This window comes from Spinacia oleracea, chromosome 3 (assembly GCF_020520425.1).
Source record: "Spinacia oleracea cultivar Varoflay chromosome 3, BTI_SOV_V1, whole genome shotgun sequence".
Lineage (NCBI taxonomy): Eukaryota > Viridiplantae > Streptophyta > Magnoliopsida > Caryophyllales > Amaranthaceae > Spinacia > Spinacia oleracea.
In genome coordinates, this window is record NC_079489.1 from 124,768,018 (window position 1) to 124,789,700 (window position 21,683).

At 40.9% G+C, this 21,683-nt stretch overlaps 3 protein-coding genes and 1 pseudogene across 4 annotated transcripts; 2 read left to right on the top strand and 2 right to left on the bottom strand.

The window, feature by feature from the left end:
• Positions 1-1,829: 1,829 nt before the first annotated feature.
• LOC110804660 (uncharacterized) lies at positions 1,830-3,524 on the top strand. The gene is made up of 2 exons (XM_022010264.2): positions 1,830-1,930; positions 2,072-3,524. Exons 1-2 carry the CDS (start codon positions 1,830-1,832, stop codon positions 3,522-3,524), a joined length of 1,554 nt encoding a protein of 517 aa, XP_021865956.2.
• A 6,850-nt stretch (positions 3,525-10,374) lies between these two features.
• LOC110804665 (nucleobase-ascorbate transporter 11) lies at positions 10,375-16,499 on the top strand. Of its 2 annotated transcripts, XM_022010270.2 has the most exons (10): positions 10,380-11,353; positions 11,854-11,951; positions 12,063-12,233; positions 12,833-12,933; positions 13,113-13,248; positions 13,420-13,470; positions 14,185-14,472; positions 14,682-14,916; positions 15,061-15,341; positions 15,923-16,499. In XM_022010270.2, the coding sequence occupies exons 1-10, from the start codon at positions 10,678-10,680 to the stop codon at positions 16,142-16,144; spliced, it is 2,259 nt and encodes a 752-aa protein (XP_021865962.2). In that variant the 5' UTR covers positions 10,380-10,677; the 3' UTR covers positions 16,145-16,499. The 2 variants fall into 2 exon arrangements, with proteins under 2 accessions (XP_021865963.2, XP_021865962.2); XM_022010271.2 differs by lacking the exon at positions 15,923-16,499 and having other exon boundaries at positions 10,375-11,353; positions 15,165-15,330.
• On the bottom strand, positions 16,339-18,638 carry LOC110804666 (artemisinic aldehyde Delta(11(13)) reductase-like; annotated as a pseudogene).
• Positions 18,639-18,855: 217 nt separating this feature from the next.
• LOC110804667 (12-oxophytodienoate reductase 3) lies at positions 18,856-21,248 on the bottom strand. The gene is made up of 3 exons (XM_056840745.1): positions 20,851-21,248; positions 20,572-20,702; positions 18,856-19,782 (listed from the first exon to the last, which is right to left on the bottom strand). Exons 1-3 carry the CDS (start codon positions 21,093-21,095, stop codon positions 18,977-18,979), a joined length of 1,182 nt encoding a protein of 393 aa, XP_056696723.1. The 5' UTR covers positions 21,096-21,248; the 3' UTR covers positions 18,856-18,976.
• Between the last annotated feature and the right edge of the window lie 435 nt (positions 21,249-21,683).

Sequence of the window (21,683 nt, forward strand, 5' to 3'; positions counted from 1 at the left end):
GCACGCCTCGACCAGGCCTAGCGCAAGGCCAGGCCCAGCCAAGGGCGCGCGCGCGCACGAGCACAGCAGCGTGGGCCGAGCGCTGTACGCCTGTCATGGGCCGCAAGGCTTGCGCGGGTGCACGGCTCGTGCAACGTTTGTGCGGGAATCCTAATCCTATTAGAATTCGTGCAAATATTAAATCCTAATCCTAATAGATTGATTTTGTTATTTAGAGTCCTAATAAGAGTCTAACTAGCAAATCCACATCCTAGTAGGATTACAATTCCTTTTCCATACCCCTATAAATAGGTGCCTAGGGTCACAATTTATGGGAACGATTAAAGTATTCAAAGGGTAAGTTTTTGAAAGAAAAATCAGCCATACACTTGCAAACACATAGCCGAAATTCCTAAGCACCTTAAGGGCGATTCTAGTTGGTCTAACTTGAGGCGGATCCGGACGTACTGTGGACTATCTACGGAGGGACGACATTTGGAGTCCTAAAGACTTGTTCTTGTTCGGTTCGGGCGCATCTAGGGAAGGCACGCTACAACATGTATGCATCTATTCTATGCTAAATGATTATGTGTAAATAATATGCTTTCATGGCTTTATGGTTTTTTCGCATGATTTATGAATTGTCATATGTATCATAACCTAACACATGTCACGATCTGGCAAAGCATCCAATCATGCAGCTATGAGGGACCAATTCCCAAGAAACCCTAACACTATAAATAGTGCAGATCCCTAGGTAGAAGGGCATTCAATTCATTCCCACCTACCTTAAACTATAGTTTCTCTGCCTTCTCTCTAAAATTACTTCTCTTTCTAGCCTATATACTTACTTAAGCATCGGAGGGAATATTCCTACGGGAATATTCTTGTTTCGCAGGTTGCCAGAAGTTCGTGCCAGCTCATACTTGATACCTCCGAGGAACGTGTGACACGTCATCACCGTAAAAGATCCCACAACATTTGGCGCCGTCTGTGGGGAGGTACAGTATCATGGCCGAACCGCAGTCCGAAGAAGAGTATAATGATGGAGAGGAGAGGCGGCCTCGCGAAAGGAGTCAGCGTCACATAGAAGAAGCCAATCGAGTCGCAAATGCCGGAAACACACCACGTCGGGTGCAGGAGGTTGAGGTAATCGTAGAGGAAGAACCAACCCTGGAAACATCTCCATCGGGTGGCCACCTAAGCCCCAGCGTCCGAGATGCCGTGCTGGACGAAAATTTGGACTTGCTAGTCTTTGTGGATCGCTGCGCGAGATTCTAGCAGGATTTCAACATCAAATGAATCAAACCTTTCGACAACAGTTAAGAACCACATTGTAGGACGAAATTCGAAAATACATGTTGATCTATAGCACTGAAAGGACGGCCGCGCAGAGGCCCCTCAGTCTAGGCGTCAATCGGATAAACATAATGCCTCTTAGATCCAATGTGTGGAGGGCCGGAGAAAGCTCCCGTCCGTAAGCCAGCTGTGGAATCAGTCCCATGGCCGAGCGCTCAGAGATTGACCGCGGCTTCCAAACCTTTTTACCTCGAAGGGATCAAACCACGCGACCGCCGTCTAGGGGAAACCCACCGGTCGTCTTGCGACCCTCCTCGAGACGTCAAGAGCACTATGAAGCTGAATCTGAACTGTCAGACACTGGGTCCACCCCAGTGATGGAAGACCCTCCATTTTACCCCTCTGCTTGAGGACAGACCCAGATGACGCCTAACAGAGTAAGCATGCGCCCCCGCATGTTTTCCATCCGCCGTGAACCTACTTACCACATCCAAAAAGGGCTTAATAGTCTGACGCTGAGGCCCATGAGTACTCCTTTTTCCGAGGACATAATGAACGCCCCGAAAGAACCCAAGGTCAAGACTCCTACCATTGAAGCCTATGACGGTACTACTGACCCAGATATGCACCTAGTTGCTTACCGTCACCACATGTATGTTCAAGGAACAAATGAAGCCACTTGGTGCAAATACTTCCCTGCCACCCTTAAAGGAGTGGCGTCCAAATGGTTTGAGCGACTACCCCCAGGATCAATTGCCTCCTTCAACGAACTGCAAACCCTGTTCTCCACTAGGTTCATGGCACACAAGGAAGAAAGGAAAATGAGCATGCATTTAGGACGCATTCAACAGGGGAAAGGTGAATCATTAAGAAGTTATGTGAAACGTTTCAACCTAGAGGTCGGGCAGATCCCAGACCTACCCGATGACGTCTCTTTTGATAATTTTATCAGGGGACTGAAGAAAGGATCCTTCAAGTTTGACTTAGTCAAGAAGAGTGTGCGGACTATGGCCGAAGTTCTAGATGAGGCTGAAGCATTCATTCACGCAACGGAAATATGCAGCGCATCCAAGGATGGAAAGACAGGTGAAGCAACAGACTCCTCAGGAAAGAAGGATAAGATGGACCGAAAGGCTCCACGGGTAAATGGCACTTGGGCTCTGTCAAAAGAGCATGATACTAACTCTCCTGGGCACAAGAGAGAGCGTCCGCAAGAAAGAGAATATTTCGAGTATAACGCAGATCTCCTCACAATACTAAAAGACGTTGGGACCCGGTTTGATCTTGAACGACCTTTTCCTATGAAGTCACCTGCTGAGAGTCGAGACCCTAAGCTGTATTGCCAATTCCACGAGGATATAGGGCATGACACCAAGAACTGTAGAAGCTTAAAGAGAGCCCTAGACGGCCTCGCCTCCAAAGGACACCTCAAAAATTACTTACAGAGAAATGCTCACGGCTCGGGAAAGAGCCAATACAAGAAGAACAAGTCACCTGTCTCACCTACAGAGGGAAACCACATCGAAGGAGGATTTGTAGCCGTCATTTCTGGGGGGCCAGCGGCTGGAGGACCCACTATGAGGGGACAGAAAGACTATGCCTGCCGCCTAGGACAAGTTATGCTGTCGGGAAAGTCACCTATAGACCCGTTCCCTCGGATTGAGATATGTGAGTCGGATAGTGAACGAGTAGCCACCCCACATGATGATCCTCTGGTGGTCGAAATCAAAATCTCCAATATGAGAGTCAAGCGTATCTTGATAGATACAGGGAGTTCGCCCGACATAATGAGCATGGAGTGCCTCAGCCGTCTAGCTCACGATCCAAAGACCATTGAAAGCATACACTATCCCTTCATCGGTTTTGGAGGAAGCATAATACATCCTGTGGGCGTCATCAACTTGCCGGTTCGGATCGGGGATCGAAAAGATGGACGAAAGATGGGAGTAAACTTCTTAATTGTCAAGGACTTGACATCATACAATGTCATCTTGGGACGTCCCACCCTGAACAAGATTAAAGCAGTAGTTGTCACCTATCTCATGCTCCAGAAGTTTGTATGTGATGGTGGGGCAATAGGAACTATACATGGAGACCAACAGCAAGCAAGAGACTGCTACCTCACAACCCTCAACCCGTCAGCATGGAAGAAAGATTTGGCCGAAGCGAGGACCAAGAGAAAACTTGAGGAGGAACTACCTGTCGCCAATGAGAATATACCAGCCAAGATAGAGAAAAGTGGCTAAAAATAGAATGTCATTAGAGTAGTATAACTTATGTAACTCGAGCCTACTAAACGGCCTAACAATCGTGCCAGAGCCTACAAAACGGCCTGTAATGCCTGCCTACAAAGCAGCCAATTTAGTTTTGCTACTTAGTGAAATGATAATCTCTATGATAATATTTCCCTACCTGATGAACTAATGACTCAATAAAGTCACTCAAAAACTAAGGGGTAAAACACCCCCACATTGAACAACCCCTAAAGGGGAGACGTCACTAGTGGCGAAAATAAATGACGGCCTCAGAAGTGACCTGTATTAACAAAGATGTAAAAAGCGCAAAACAAAGCTCAAACAAGAGCAGATGACACCTTCTCCTTTGAAGGCGTCTCAAAGAGACTAATCGGTTGACGGCCTGAGAAGTGGCCTAGATTAGCGCCCCAAATTAGGCTAATCACCTAAAACATTGGAGTAACCGTCCACAAATGGACCAAAAAGCATGTTCCTAAAACATCAGTAATAAACTGAACTGGAATAAAAAGCAAAGTGCACAGGAGGCACTAAATATTCTTACATGCGCACAAAGCGCAACAAAACCAAATAAATAATGCCCAAAATGCATCAATGTTATTACAAGCGCTCACGGCACCACTCAACACCAACTAAAAACCACCTATGAGTGAGGGGTTGTGGAGCTCCCGTCCTGGACCTACTGGCCTTCCGGGGAATTCACCTCCTCTTCCTCCGCGTCCCCATCCTCCCCCTCGCTAAAGAATTCGGGAGGATCTAGGCCAAGGCGTCTAGAATTCGAGACGGCCATCTGGTACGAGATGCGACATTTAAACCAGGAGAAGTCCTTCCCATCCATTGATTGATCCCATGCCCGATGAGCATTCTCCAAGATAGACTCTAAAGGAACTAATGCCCTTGGTCCAAGTATGCATTCTATGTTAATTCTAATAAATGCGGTTCAGTATTAATTAACAAGTTAATAATTCAGTGAGATCAAGTGAGCTGAATGCCTAGCTAGAGGCCGCTTCAGTTCAAGTGGAATTAATGATATTAATCCACAGCTTACTCTTGACTGAACCCGTAGGGTCACACAAATAGTACGTAAACGGATCAAGTATTTAATGGCATTAAATACTCTATCTATGGATATTCGGAATCGACGGATCTTGGTTTCAGTGGGAGCTAAGATCGTCACAAGCAAGAAATGAATACTCCGGAAACGATGATATTGCCGGAAACGGAAATATGGATCGTATCGGAAATATAAATATTATCCAAGTCGTAGATGTTGCCGGAAACGGAAACATGGTACGTATCGGAAAATATTATCGGAAATGGAAATATTGCCAGAATCGGAAATATTGCCGGAAACGGAAATATTGTCAGAATCGGAAATATTATCGGAATCGGAAAATAATTCCGGAAACGGAAATATTAAATATTTGTTCGAAACGGAAATTAATTCCGGAATCGGAAATATTAAATATTGTTCGTATCGGAAATGAATTCCGGAATCGGGAATTTAATCGGAAGCGTATCGTACGAATTAGCATCGGACGAGGCCCGCTAGACGAAGGCCCAGCACGAAGCCAGGCCATCGCCCAGCGAGCCGCACGCACCAACGCACGCCTCGACCAGGCCCAGCGCAAGGCCAGGCCCAGCCAAGGGCGCGCGCGCGAGAGCACAGCAGCTCGGGCCGAGCGCTGTGCGCCTAACGTGGGCCGCAAGGCTTGCGCGGGTGCACGGCTCGTGCAACGCTTGTGCGGGAATCCAAATCCTATTGGAATTCGTGCAAAGATTAAATCCTAATCCTAATAGATTGATTTTGTTATTTAGAGTCCTAATAAGATTCTAACTAGCAAATCCACATCCTACTAGGATTCCAATTCCCTTTCCAAACCTCTATAAATAAGGGCCTAGGGTCACAATTTATGGGTACGATTGAAGTATTCAAAGGGTAAGTTTTTGAAAGAAAATTCAGCCACACTCTTGCAATAATAACCGAAATTCCTAAGCACCTTAAGGGCGATTCTAGTTGGTCAATCTTGAGGCGGATCCGGACGTACTGTGGACTATCTACGGAGGCACGACACTTGGAGTCCTAAAGACTTGTTCTTGTTCGGTTCGGGCGCAGCTAGGGAAGGCACGCTACAACATGTATGCATCTATTCTATGCTAAATGATTATGTGTCAATAATATGCTTTCCTGGCTTTATGGTTTTTCCGCATGATTTATGAATTGTCATATGTATCATAACCTAACAGATTCTTCCCCAAGCTTGAAAGAGCTAGCGGCTTACCCCCGCACGGTCTCAATCTCATCCCGGGTAGCCTTGAGTTTTTCCTCTCAGGCGTCCAAATTAATTGCCACATAACAATTTGTTAGGTTATGATTCATATGACAAAACATAAATCATGCGGAAAAACCATAAAGCCAAGAAAGCATATTATTTACACATAATCATTTAGCATAGTTTAGATGCATACACTTTGTTGCGTGCCCTCCCTAGCTACGCCCGAACCGAACAAGAACAGGTCTTTAGGACTCCAAGTGTCGTCCCTCCTTAGATAGTCCACATCACGTCCGGATCCGCCTTAAGATTGACCAACTAGAATCGCCCTTAAGGTTGCTTAGGAATTTCGGCTATTTAGGTGCAAGTGTATGGCTGATTTTTCTTCAAAATCTTACCTTTCGAATACTTCTCTTGTGTCTATAAATTATGACCCTAGGCACCTATTTATAGAGGTATGGAAAAGGAATTATAATCCTACTAGGATTTGGATTTATTAATTAGAATCCAACTTGAACTCTAAATAATAAACTTAATCTATTAGGATTAGGATTTAATCAATACACGAATTCCGATAGGATTAGGATTCGTTACGAACATGAGCATCGTATGGCCACGAGCATCGCACCACCCGCGCAGGCCTTGCGGCCCACACAAGCAGCCGCTGCTCGCAGCCCAACAGCAAGCCCAGCGTGCGCGCGCCAAGGCCTGTCTGGGCCTGGCCTTGCGCTGGGCCTGGCGAGGCTGTGGCAGCTCCATGTTGGGCGCTCGGCTTGCTGGGCGCGGGCCTGGCTTCGTGCTGGGCCTTCGTCTAGCATGCCTCGTCCGATGCTAATTCGTACGATGCGCTTCCGATTAAATTCTCGGTTCCGGAATTCATTTCCGATACGAACAATATTTAATATTTCCGATTCCGGAATTAATTTCCGTTTCGAACAAATATTTAATATTTCCGTTTCCGGAATTATTTTCCGATTCTGATAATATTTCCGATTCTGACAATATTTCCGTTTCCGGCAATATTTCCGATTCCGGTAATATTTCCATTTCCAATAATATTTTCCAATACGTACCATGTTTCCGTTTCCGGCAACATCTACGACTTGGATAATATTTATATTTCCGATACGATCCATATTTCCGTTTCCGGCAATATCATCGTTTCCGGAGTATTCATTTCTTGCTTGTGACGATCTCAGCTCCCATTGAAACCAAGATCCGTCGATTCCAAATATCCATAGATGGAGTATTTAATGCCATTAAATACTTGATCCGTTTACGTATTATTTGTGTGACCCTACGGGTTCAGTCAAGAGTAAGTTGTGGATTAATATCATTAATTCCACTTGAACTGAAGCGGCCTCTAGCTAGGCATTCAGCTCACTTGATCTCACTGAATTATTAACTTGTTAATTAATACTGAACCGCATTTATTAGACTTAATATTATATGCATATTTGGACCAAGGGCACTATTTCCTTCACAATTAACATAATTTAGGATACATACTTATGTAGCGTGCCCTCCCTAGCTGCTCCCGAACCGAACAAGAACAAGTTTAGGACTCCAAGTGTAGTCCCTCCGTAGATAGTCCACAGCACGTTCGGATCCACCTTAGATTTAATTAACTAGAATTCAACCTAAGGTTTTAAGTTATTCGAATATAATTTGTGGCAAATTATTAACTTTAGTTTTAACCTTAAAACTATATGAATACTTGAATTGGGTGATTATAAATTGTGAATGCCATCACCTATTTATAGGGTTGGATTATTGTAACTAGAAGCCTACTAGGTTTCAATTAATCTAATCTTATTAGAATTAGACATTAATTAAAACTATTAAGTTAATGTTTAATTTAACAACTAACTCTAGTAGCTTTAGGAAATTAATCTTTAATCTAATCCTAATTTCTTAAGGATTCGATGCATGTACGAACTCAATGCACACACGCACGCACAACCCACGAGGGGCGCTGGGCGCGCGCACGCGCGGAGAAGGCTCGGCCCAGCAGCGCTGCATCCCATGAGTGGGCGTGTCAGCCTGCTGGTCTCGCTTGGGCCTGGCCTTGCGCTTTGGTTGGCTGGGCCTTTCGATGATGGCGGGCTGCCTTGCTGCCTTGCGTGCATGGGCTTTGCTGGGCGCAGGCCTGGCTTCGTGCTGGGCCTTGCGTCTAGCAAGCTCGTCCGATGTTTATTTCGTACGACGCGCTTCCGATTAATTTTCCGATTCCGGAATTCATTTCCGATTCGAACAATATTTAATATTTCCGATTCCGGAATTAATTTCCGTTTCGAACAAATACTTAATATTTCCGATTCCGATAATATTTCCGATTCCGACAATATTTCCGTTTCCGGCAATATTTCCGATTCCGGCAATATTTCCATTTCCGATAATATTTTCCGATACGTACCATGTTTCCGTTTCCGGCAACATCTATGACTTGGATAATATTTATATTTCCGATACGATCCATATTTCCGTTTTCGGCAATATCATCGTTTCCGGAGTATTCATAATTTGCCTTTTGACAATTTCAGCTCCCACTGGAACCGAGATCCGCCGATTCCGAATATCCATAAATGGAGTATTTAATTCACTTAAATACTTGATCCGTTCACGTACTATTTGTGTGACCCTACGGGTTCAGTCAAGAGTAAGCTGTGGATTAATATTATTAATTCCACTTGAACTGAAGCGACCTCTAGCTAGGCATACAATTCACTTGATCTCACTGAATTATTAACTTGTATAATTAATTAATACTGAACCGCATTTATAAGACTTATCATTGAATGCATACTTGGACCAAGGGCATTATTTCCTTCATGCATTACCATTGAAGTTTACCAAACAACTAAAATGTGGTATTGAAATTTTCATTACTATTCCCACCTTATTACCACCGCCTACCAAACGGGCCGTTAGTACCATAATGCAAAATGGCCATTGGAATTTGAATATGATTTCCTGTAGAATCCCAACATGCAGACCTGCTCCATTGGATCCACGCCATTCCAATTCCTAAGTTTGGGACTGACCATTCTGCACCCTTTCACAAGGCCACCACTTTGATTCTAAAACTGCTTACAACCACTGCACATATGGAGCTAAGTTCCCTCAAACAGTCATTGACAGAAAGTGGAGTTCCATGTGGAAAGCTAGATGCCCCCCAAAGATTAAGTTCTTTATGTGGTTGTGTCTATGGAATAGGCTCCCTACTGCACATCACTTAGCTAGCAGATAAATCACCCCAACGGGAAATTTCTACTTTTGTCCTAACACCCAGGAAAACCTTGAACATATATTTCTTAGATGTCCTAGGTTGAATAGATTTTTGGTCAAATGTTAAGTTTATCCCCAAAGTTATACATTATGATTCTGATTTTAACACATGGTTTTTGGACAATGTTTTGGAAAGAGAAGTGGTCAATGATTTAAATATTGAACATGCAACTGTTTTTAGCTTCTGTATTTAGAGAATCTGGTTGAGAAGAAATCTCTGGTTTTTTCAAAAAGAAAATAAACCCGTCATTTTCTGGTCCTCTCAAACCATTAGCCCAACCACATAATTTTTTCAGAATGACCAACCTCATTCCTTGAACATCAAGCCTTTGCATATACTCCCAATTTCTGATCAAGCTAATTTTATTGTCAACGTGGATGCTACATTCTGCTCCACCTCCTTACTTGCTTCCTATGCCGTAATATGCAGGGGAAAAAATCACAGTTACATAGATGGAGTGGCTGGCACAAGCACATCAGTAGCATTTGTTGCTACAGAATCTCAAGCCATACTCCTTGCAATCTCTTGGGTCATTGTGAAACAGTGGGCAGGAGTGGTAATCATCTCTGATTGTAAAGTGGCAGCAGATAACATTAATGAAGAAGAAACAACCACTGCATGGTTCTCTAACCTATATGAAAAATTGCAGTGACATGCTAAGAAGCCAAAGAAGCCTCTATTTGAAGTCAAGAAGAAGATAGCAGCTGAAGGAAGTGGATCATGTGGCAAAGAAGGCCAAGACCCAGCCGAGTCTGTTGCATCAAGGAGTTAGCCTCACCCCCTGTAATTCTAGTATTATCTCACCTACTAATAACATTTCTCTTTTGGAAACTCTTTCTTTAAGTAGTGCATGTGCCATTGATGGTTGTATTTTTGTTCCACATGGAGTGGAAGCTGATGATATCAACACCAATTAACCTTGTATATTTTGATGGTCTAATTTAAGAATGCAGTGACTCAGTTTAACCAGAAAAAACACTCTTATCTCGTATGAGAATATCTTTGTAGGCAACAACAAATAGAATGTTCACAATTTACGAGGAAGTCTTGACCTAAAGTGGCTTGTGTCCCTATAGTACCCGTAATACACAATGACTTGTATTGATACTTCTTAGCAATTTTGCGTTTTTGATACTGATATATTATGTGTTGGTAATCAAGAGAGTTGTATTTGGGTTTTTAGTACAAGCCTTTATAGGTTTAGAAATCCTCCGCAAGCGATTATGATTTTTCAAATAAGAATCACTATTTACTTTTTCTGAGTGAAGAATCACTAATGTCACCATTATCTTGAAAAAGAGAATCACTCATGACATCGTTACCAATTTCTCTCTCCTCCTTTGCTAGTAAAATCTTCATTAAGCCACCAAACACTTCATAATCACATGCCTCCATTTTCCTAATTGTGCTCTTAATCCACATTATTAGCTCTTTTGCTTAAATTTTACTCCTTCAGAATCACTCTTTTTTTCTCTTCAAAAAGCACACAGTTTTCAATTATTCGTGGCAGCTGAACTCAAGCAGTGAACTTTCAGCACAAAACCCCAATTCAAATCTTGAAGCGAAGCTTGAAAATAAACCAGTAATGGCAACTGGGTCCAGCTCAAAAACCCTAGATAAGAAGGCTAAGAAGCAAAAAGGCGCAGGTTCGCACCCTCCAAACAACAACAACAACAACAACATTGAGTCATTTGTTCCAAAGAGAGACCATGACCCAAGAGATTTGAAATCTTGGGCTAAAAGAACTGGGTTTGTGTCACTTTTCTCCGGTGAATCAACAAATGCAGCTTCAACTTCAAGTTCTAGGAATCACAATTTAAGGAATGATAGAGGTGGGAATCGGTTAAATTCCGTCGAGGAGAGAGAAAATAATCCTGTTTTGAGTAGGACTAGAGTGGATGGAGATGGTGAAATTCAGCCACAGCCACAGCCACAGCCACAGCCACAACCAGTTGGTAATGATTTCCAGAGGAATGGAAATAGAGATGATGAAAGGAGGGGGTTCAATAATGGAGGTGGGAATGAATTCCAGAGGAATGGGAATAGAGACAACGAAAGGAGGGTATTCAGTAATGGAGGTGGGAATGAATTTCATGAAGGTAATGTGGGTGCTCACACTGTTCACTTTGAAAATGAGGAAGTTGGTGCTGAAAATGAAGTGGGTTTGTATGATAAGTCCCCTAATCCAGAAGACCCAATTCTTGGAAGGCAACCTAGGATTTTCAAAGTTAAAAGTGGGATTTCGGATAATCCAGGTTTTGGTGAGTTTTTTTTTGCTTACTTTGTTTATTGTTTACTTTGTTGTATATTTGATACTATTTTTCTATAATAACCTTGTTGATCTGTTTGAACAATTTATTGCTCCCAGTAAAATGTATGGTTTATTAACCAATTAAAAATAAAAAAGTCAACTTTAAGAGGAAATAAAAATGAGTAGATACATTGACTTCCTGTTGGAACATTATCTTTAGAAAGAAAATATTGCTGAGTTGAATCTTCATCTAGAATTGACTGTCGCAAGCCCTTTTGTATTAGAAGATTGGATTGCTGATATAAAAAGTTATACTCCAGTACATGAAATGAGCTAACACAATGCTGTTCTGTTGGTTTCACCATCTTGAAATATCAACCATGTAAGGTGCATTACATAGTATCATCATTTCTGTGGCATTGTAGTTTTCATCTTGTGAGATGACAAGCTAGTTTGTGTTGAGTGATTAATCAACTGACTATGACTTAAATGTGGTTGTGTGTATGGCAGTCCCAGTAATCTATTATGGCCTCCAGCATTATTTCTCACTTGCGGGTTCACTTGTTTTGATTCCTCTTATTATGGTACCGGCGATGGGTGGAACTGATGTAAGTATTCTTTTCGGGCTATCTTGGATGGTAATATCTTTGTTTTAGAAAGCAAGAGAAATGACTTTATGAACTTTGCATCTGAAATCAATTTGTTCTTCCATGACACAGAAAGACACGGCTAATGTTGTATCCACGGTGTTGCTGGTTTCTGGCATCACAACACTGCTGCATTCATTCTTTGGGACTCGTCTTCCGCTGGTACAAGGAAGCTCATTTGTATATTTGGCCCCAGCACTTGTTATTATGAACTCAGAGGAGTTTCGCAACCTTACACAACATGTAAGTTTTTTGCCTATGTCACTTTATATGCTTTGTCACCAATTGAGGTTGGCATGAGTGGTTAAGGGTCTCTTGCTCCTTAACCAAGGTCTCGGGTTCGAGCCTTGGGAATGGAAAAAAACCTCAACTGGGAGGGATGCTGCCCATCGAGGTACCCATGCAAACTCCCGCGGGAGATTAGTCCATTCGCTGAAAGCGGTGGGAACTCCTCGTAGTAGAACAAAAAAAAAACTTTATATGCTTTGTCCCGTTGACCGGTAGATAACAATATTTCAGTGTCTTCACTCCAAATCCAAAATACACATTTGTGTAGGGTTAACATGTGATATGATATATTGATATTATTTTTTTAGGAAATTTCAGTAGTGTTTTAACAGACTTTTTAGGACAACAGCAATACCCAACTTATTACATGTAATATTGGCATATAGCTAATGAGTCTTTTCCTGTCTGCCTTCTTATATGTGGCCAAAGTCAACTTCCTGGTTACCATGAGATGAAAACTGCTATAAAGATGCCTGCTGCTAATCTTCATTTATCGCTATTCTGCTTCAATGACATTCTCTTTTTCGATTTTTATACTATTTAATGAACTACAGAAATTCAGGTACATAATGAGAGAGCTACAAGGGGCAATAATGATAGGATCACTTTTTCAGTGCATATTGGGATTCAGTGGCCTCATGTCTTTGCTACTAAGGTATGCTAACGGTTCGTTTGGAATAGAACTTAGAAGGATAACTTTTGGACAGTCTCATAGGTTACCTTATCTCCCTTAAATGACTTGTTTCAAACTCCTACTGAAGTAACAAGCTTATTTTCTTCAAGTGAAATGTTTAAGTTTACGCATTAATTCATTTTTTTTTATTTCTATTGCAGGTTGATTAATCCGGTTGTAGTTGCGCCAACAATGGCTTCTGTAGGTTTGGCATTTTTCAGCTATGGGTTTCCTCAAGCTGGTAGTTGCGTCGAAATAAGTATACCCCACATATTGTTGGTTCTTTTCTTTACCCTGGTAATCTACGTTATAATTAAGAATGAACATCATCTTTCTAATTAGAAAATTGATTACATCATTTTATATTTTCCCTGGTCTGAGCTAACCATAAGTGTAACAAGTGTGGTTGTTCAAGATTGACAACTCTTGTAACTTTTAGTTCTTCTCTCTTGTTTTCTTTGTTTTCAGTATATTGGAGGAGTATCTATTTCCGGGCATCGAGTATTCCAAATTTATGCGGTATGTATATCAGTTTCTTGACTGGCATGTTCAGAACTTTTAGTGGATTGATTAATGGTATGCTTTTCTAGCAGCAAAAAATGCACAATTTGTCTATATCAGCCTTCAAAACTCTATACTCTGTGGTCTGTATTTCTGTACACTACAGCACATCTTGTTGTTCTAGTCTGTTATTGGGTTTTTACGAGTGCGTGCGTGCGTTTGTGTGTGTGTGTGTGTGGGTGGGTGGTGTGTGTATGTGTGGTACTGTGGTTTGCTGCATGTCACTGCTGTCCTTTAAAAAGAATTCTCATGCTTCCAAATTCATGTAATCCTGTTAGTGCACGATTAATCTTGCTATTCCAACTGGTGGTAATTGGTCTGAGACTCTGAGCTCTCAGATTCATTTTGTTAGGCACCAGGAAGTTGGATTCTCTCTTATTTTGTGAGAAAATTCATTTGATGGCTCTGTCTTGTCTTATTCTTAAATTCGACTTTATTGTTCATGTGAATTTGAAATTATGGATTATAGGCAATGTAAGTGAAGCCAATGGGTCACCCCTGTTTGTTTTTGTTTTTGTTTCTGATGACATTTATAATTTTCTGTTTCTTATTTCTAATTTAGCAAAGTTAATTACCTTTAAGTTTTGAAAGATATAGATGGAAAAGGGGGCAGATAAGTTTCTTCAAATTTAGCAGGCTTGCATATTTATTGACCTTTATAAACGTTTGCAGGTACCGCTCAGCATTCTGATTGTATGGGCATATGCTTTCTTTCTGACGGTTGGTGGAGCCTACAATTTCAGGGGTTGCAGCCCCAACATCCCAAGTTCAAATATCTTGGTTGGTGCGTGCATAAAACATGCATATACCATGAAGCACTGCAGGACAGATGTTTCAGATGCATGGAGTACTTCTTCGTGGATTCGGATTCCATACCCTTTACAGTGGGGCATCCCTATTTTTCGCTTCAGGACTGCCCTCATCATGATTATCATATCACTTGTCTCATCAGTAGATTCGGTGAGTTCCTTTTCTTTCAGATGAAAGCTGTCCACCCAAAAAGTTTATTCTGCATCAGTTGAAAACTCAATCAAGCAGTGATTATGATGGACTGACATGAAATCACCTATTACCACCTGAAGAGTCAAATATTAACTTTTGTGGCACCAATTGAACATGATGATGAACTTTAAAGTCAAACCTTGACGTCATTTGTATAATTTGTGCAGATTGCGACATATTATTCTGCATCATTACGAGTCAACTCAAAGCCTCCTACCCCAGGAGTTGTGACTAGAGGGATTGGGATGGAAGGTTTTTGCAGTTTACTGGCTGGATTATGGGGTACTGGAACTGGATCGACTACTCTAACCGAGAATGTGCACACAATTAGCATGACTGAGGTAGCAAATCGAAGGGGTATACAGCTTGGCGCTGTCCTTTTGATTTTGTTATCTTTTATAGGTAACTACCACAACCAACTTTAATCAGATTCTCCAGTTAAATTTCCCTATTTTCTTTATACTTTGAGAGAAGTCAACTTGTTAATATTAAGTTATGCCACTACATTTATATAATCCTAATGTATTATATGTTTTGTGACTTTAGGAAAAGTGGGCGGAATCCTTGCTTCCATCCCACAAGCACTTGTTGCTTCTGTGTTGTGCTTCATTTGGGCCCTCATTGTAGCTCTTGGTCTCTTAAATTTGCAGTATACTCAAGCATCTAGTTTCCGAAACATGGGAATAGTTGGTGTTTCCTTGTTTCTTGGATTATCAATCCCTGCATACTTTCAACAGTTCGAACGTGATATCAATATGATTCTTCCCAGTTATCTGATTCCGTATGCAGCAGCATCAAACGGACCGGTTCATACTGGCAATAAACAAGTAAGTAGTGCTTTTATTGATACTGTTGTATGCTGAAAAATAGTGAGAATGTATAATTTACTAACAACCAAATATAGCAAGAAAACTTTATCTTAGCGCTGAGTTTTTGTAGTTCTGTGAATTGATGAATCTGCAAAGTAGTTGTTTCTTTATTTGTGCCTTGTAATGCTTGAATGAGAATGTATAATTTACTAATAACCAAATCTAGCAAGAAAACTTTATCTTAGCGCTGAGTTTTTGTAGTTCTGTGAATTGATGAATCTGCAAAGTAGTTGTTTCTTTATTTGTGCCTTGTAATGCTTGAATTTGATCTAAATAAACCACTTGAATTACCTTATCATGCCTTGAAATCAAGCTTGTTACCTACTTACCTCTTCTGATTTTGCCTGTCTGGTGTGTCCAACTAAGTGTCCAACATAAACTAAGCCTTAGAATTTTGAACACACGCGTCTAAGGCATGTGAAGATATTTGTGTTTTTTTAATGGTCTCTCATTCCTGTTTTTATTTTTTTCTTGCCTCTTCTTTTCTATTTGCCCCCATATTCATCAAACTGATTCCTTCTTTCTCTTATTTGTACCAGTTTGATTTTGCAATTAATGGTCTCTTGTCTATGAATATGGTGGTGAGCTTCTTGATAGCATTTGTGCTAGACAATACTGTCCCTGGCAGCAAGCAAGAACGAGGGGTATATAAGTGGTCAACTTCTGAAGATTTGGCTACCGATGCATCTTCTCAAGCTAGTTACAAGTTACCCAGTAGAGTGGCTAATGCTTGTTGCTGGGCAAAGTGTCTAGGTTTATGATCTCAGCAGTCCTGCGCAAGCACCTCAATTCTCATTAGGAGATCGGGTTCTTGGCCGCTCCCTTGTGCATTTGCTTCCTTTAGGTTGTGTTTCAGACTTTTGATTCTTATGGTATGGCTTAGATTTTGAGATTCATGTTCTAGAGCTCCAATAGAGTTAAGGAACTACATAAGCTATACATTGTAGGAAACAAGTAAAAAGTCTTATGTTGTTGCCATAATATATAGTGTAATTCACATGCCTTACAAGAGTAAATTGTGAATTTTAAATCAATTTGAAGAGTAAGTTGTGTTTACTCAGCAAGATTGTAACTCGGAAATCAATGAAAAAACTGTTATACTTGTGTTCTTCTATCCATCTTTGATCCACTTAAGAATATATATATTTTTTGTCATGTGTCTTATTTTCCGGCACTCAGCAGTGCAGCAGCTACTAATCAACTTCGGTTTACAAGCTGGTTGTCTAACTATCAGGTTTCACTATTTTCATCCAAGGAGGGGTAATCACTGTAACCAACTACAGGATCGTGGGTATAGAATGTAGCAGCATCATAATCATTCAATGGTGCGTCGATCTCAAACCGGCGAACCAAATCAGGGTTTGAGAGGAAAAAACGGGCATAAGCAACGAGATCAGCATCATCTTCAGCAATGGCCTTCATCCCCAGCTCTTTGTTGAATCCTCCACTGATCATGAAGGTTCCTTGGTATGCTCTCCTGAGCTCTCTGAGAAGCTCAACTTCTGTTTCACCAATGCCGTGGGTAAGCGTTCCTGCTTGAATTTGCAAGTAAGGGAGTTCAAGCCCTATTTCTTCTTGCCTTTTGTTAAGTCTCTCTACCACTGCTAAGCCCAGGGAAAGTGGGTCAGAGTCATGGGAATCGTTGGTGTACATTGTTGGTGATATTTTCACCCCGATTCTCTCGATCCCAATAGCTTCAACTACTGCATCCAGAACTTGCACCAAGAATCTGCATCGATTTTCTAGGGACCCACCAGGCCACCATACTGATCTGTCCTGTCATTGATTCCATCTTTCAAAAACTGGTCGATGAGGAAGCCATAGGCTGCGTGGAGCTTAACCCCATCAAAACCTGCTTGAATGGCATTAATGGCTGCTTGATGGTAATGATCAACGATCTCAGGTATCTCCGAAGAATGTAAAGCTCGAGGATTTGAATAATCTGATAGTGATCCGTCGGGCAATATTCCTTTCCACCTGCTTGATATAGGCTTGTTTGTGGAAGATATTGGTGCTGCACTTCCAGGTTGGTACTCTGTAGCACAAGAGTATCAGGTAACACCTTGATATCCTCAATTTTAATTTCCTTTTTAATGTCTTCAAATGAAAATTTATCTTAGATAATTGTTGTTGACCTGTATGATTGTGTTAGCAATATTAAATAAATTTCAACTGATTAAGTGATAAACTATTATGTTACAGAGCATACTAACTGTTCTTGTTGCATCAAAATCACATATGTTTTCATCCGTAATATGCTTCTTCAAGGGGTAAAATAACTATTGACTGAAATTTCAAAAATATCCTATGAGTTCCTTGTTATTTTGTTTGCTCAATGATGGAAAAAAAAATGAGATGAAGAGTAATGAATGTTAATATACCAAGGTGCGAGGCACGCCCTACATGCCACAACTGACAGAAAATGTAAGCCCCTTGAGAATGTACAGAATCAGTAATTTTCTTGCATGCCTGCAGTTGTTCCTCCTGGTAAATCCCTGGGCAGTGAGGATACCTGCAAAAATTGATTCTTCTTTATTTTCATTCATCCTTAATAAGTATAATAACTCCATGATAGTATTGTGGAACAAGAGGAGTGAAATACTGAAATGACAAGGTTACCCATGAGCTGCGGGAGAGATGAAAGTGCCTTCAGAAATGAGAAGGCCACCATTAGTAGCACGCTGAGAGTAATACTCAACCATGGCTTCGTTAGGGATGCCGTTCAATGCCCTACAGCGAGTCATAGCCGCCATAACGACTCTGTGAGATAAGCGTAGCTCCACCACCTTCCCCATCCTGTATGCACTCATTAGATTATCCGTCCTCATCACCTCTTTCTTTCCTGTTTCTTCCTTTGTCTTCATTTTAACTCTCTTTTGTCTAATCAGGGTGCTGTCTAATAGCGTAGGAAGCATACAACAAGGCTCTTAATGTTGTTGCAGGTGGTTAGTATACATCATGAATGTTAAAGAAAGAAAAAATCATCTCCTTTTGTTAGCTTAATCGTTGACTATGAACACTAAGAGAAACAAATAACATATTCTACTGTCAATTATACTTACTACGTGTTGTTCTACGGTTATATGATTGGCATATGCGTCGGTATTATTCGTATTGCTGTTAGTAGCTAGATTAAGACTTCTATGTGGGTGCTTAAAGTTAGTCAATTGTAAGGTTTATTATTTGAGGAGACGAAACCATTAACCACTACTATTAATTTTTAATGTATGGTTTCATTTGACCGGTCTTACAACTACAATCTGGTGAGACGGCCAATTGTTCTTGCAGTGACTTATTATATTGCTGAGAGGTCTAAGGTTTGAACCAAAAATAAGAACAATTTCCTTGGACAAATTCACTAAGTGATAGGTGTATGTAGAGATGAAATTGGACGGATAGAGTTAGTGAAGGAAAAAGAGATTTAAACAGCAATTTCTGTAAAACTTGTATGGATTGTAAGTTGTAATCAAGATTTCCGTAAAATAAGCTGTTTCGTTATTCTTGTCCACCTTTGCTTGACTTGCAAAATGATTAATTTGTTAAATTATTAGTTATTACAAATCAACCCTATTTAAAAGCTGGTTGTCTTTTTCTCAAGGTTGACTTACTTGACTACTTTCATCCAAGAATGGATAATCAGTGTAACCCAGTACAGGATCATGGGTATAGAATGTAGCAGCATCATATTCATTCAATGGTGCACCGATCTCAAACCTGCGGACCAAATCAGGATTCGAAAGGAACAACCGGGCATAAGCAATCACATCAGCATCACCTTCGGCTATGGCCTTCATCCCCAGCTCTTTGTTGAATCCTCCACTGACCATGAAGGTTCCATGGTATGCTCTCCTGAGTTCTCTCAGAAACTCAGCTTCTTTCTCTGTAATCCCACGGGTAAATGTTCCTGCTTGAATTTGCAGGTAACAGAGTTTAAGCCCTTGTTCTTCCTGCAGCTTGTTAAGTCCCTCCACCACTGCTAACCCTAGGGCAAGCTGGTTAGAATCGTGGGCATCTTGGTGGTACAATGTCGGGGATATTTTCACTCCGACTCTCTCTATCCCAATGACTTCTATCACTGCATGGAGTATCCACATCAGGAACCTGCACCGATTCTCAAGGGACCCTCCATACTCGTCTGTCCTGTCATTGATCCCATCCTTCAAGAACTGGTCAATGAGGTATCCATAGGCTCCGTGAATTTCAACACCATCAAAACCTGCTCGAGCAGAATTAATGGCTCCTTGACGGAAGTGATCAATTATTTGTGGGATCTCTGAAGAAGCTAAAGCTCGGGGTGTTGAATATTTAGATAGTGATCCGTCAGGCAATATTACTTTCCATCTGCTTGGTATATGCTTGTTTGTGGAAGATATGGGTGCTGCACCTCCTGGTTGGTATGCTATATCACCAGAAAACATGATCAGGTACCCTCATTTCACTGACACATACTCACTATGTATTTTCCTCTTAATTATTTTCCTAATATGGTCAAATGGAAATTGAACTTTGTTAACTTGTTAAAAGTAAGACTTCAACTGTTTCTGTTGCATCAGTATCACAGATTTTTCCAACTGCCTATCTGTCCTGTCATTGACTCTAAAAGGACTCTCCATACTCGTCTGTTTGAAATTAGTAGTGGTATCTTGAAAAATGTGATTACAAACCATTACTATTACTCCATCCGTTCATAAATATGTGTCACTTATGAAGGATAGCGCGGTAATTTAATAAAAGTGAGAAGTGTGTAAGAAAAACAATAATTGGGAGTGTTTTTTTTGGGGAAAAGATAAAGTAGATAATTGTTTATTGATAAAGTACAAATAAAAGTGGGTGTGGGGATTGAAAAGTGGGAAAAGTGTAGAATGTGTAAGAAAAAGTAATAATGATTTATGGAAAAATGAGAAAAAATGTATGGAAAAGTGGGAAAGTGTATGTTCAAAAAAGAAAAGTGGACGCATATAAGGGAACACCACTTTAGGAAAAGTGACACATAATTAGGAACAGAGGGAGTACTACTATGTTAAGAAAAGTGACAATTTTATCAGAAAATCGTTAGATTAGTAGTGGTATGTTGTATGTGACTGTTAATTCTGAACCGAGAGGGTATTCCAAGAACACGTCATGGAATTCATTGTTACTGAGAGTGTCTGACTGGTAATTAGATGAAGAATGCTGAATGGTAATATACCGTGGTGTGAGGCACGGCCTACATGCCACAATTGACAAAAAATATATGCCCCTTTGCCATGAACAGCATCAGTGACTCTCTTCCAGGCCTCCACTTGTTCCTCCAGATAAATTCCTGGGCAGTGAGGATACCTGCAGACATACATGAACTCTTCCCTATTTATATTTAATCTCTAATAACAACTTTCCAAATGTAAAACAATGCTGGATTACATGATTATATTTATGGAAAATTAGGGAAATGATTAGCAGATATGAAATGTGAAATGTTTTATCCTACCCATGAGCAGTGGGAGAGATAAAGGTGCCTTCAGAAATGAGAAGGCCACCGCGGGTAGCACGCTGAGAGTAATACAGAACCATGGCTTCATTTGGGATGCTATCCAATGCCCGGCAGCGAGTCATAGCTGCCATAACCACTCGGTGAGATAGGCGTAGCTTTACCACTTTCCCCATCCTGTATCCACTCAGTAGATCATCATTTCCCTGGAGCTCTTCCCCTACTGTATCTTCCTTTCTCTTCATTTTCACAGTCTTTTTAGGAGTAGCAGGAAGTTGAAGTTTACAAGAAAAACTAGAGAAATGAATTTCTACTGGTCATACTTCAGGGATTTTCTTACAGAGTTTGGATAATTGAAAGTTATCACATCAAACGTGATTCAAAGCTGATGGATATGACAAAAAAGAAAACAAATATCGCACATCTGGCATTTGCCCATTGGTCATTGTGCCAACTGAGTGTGTGGTGCCAATCACTCCGTGCATGCTACAGTTTTTATGTCAGAACTATTTTTGTTTCTAGGAAATGTTATTTCGAAGTATTTACCATACCATTTCACACACCATGGTTATAAGTATTTGTTTAAGAAATGGTAAGGCTGCATACATTTGGTGGACCTTTTCAAAACCTACAGTCGGTGGACCTTTCCAGAACCTACGCTAAATAACGGGAGTTTTGGGCACTGAGTATGACCTTATACCATTTCACACAAAAAAAAACTTATCCTTGTCATGTATATTCTCTTATTTTTTATTCAAATGAGGAAATGGAAACTCCAAATAAAACAAGACGATAGCAGTAAAATCTAAACTACACAGAACAATTAAGGAGGA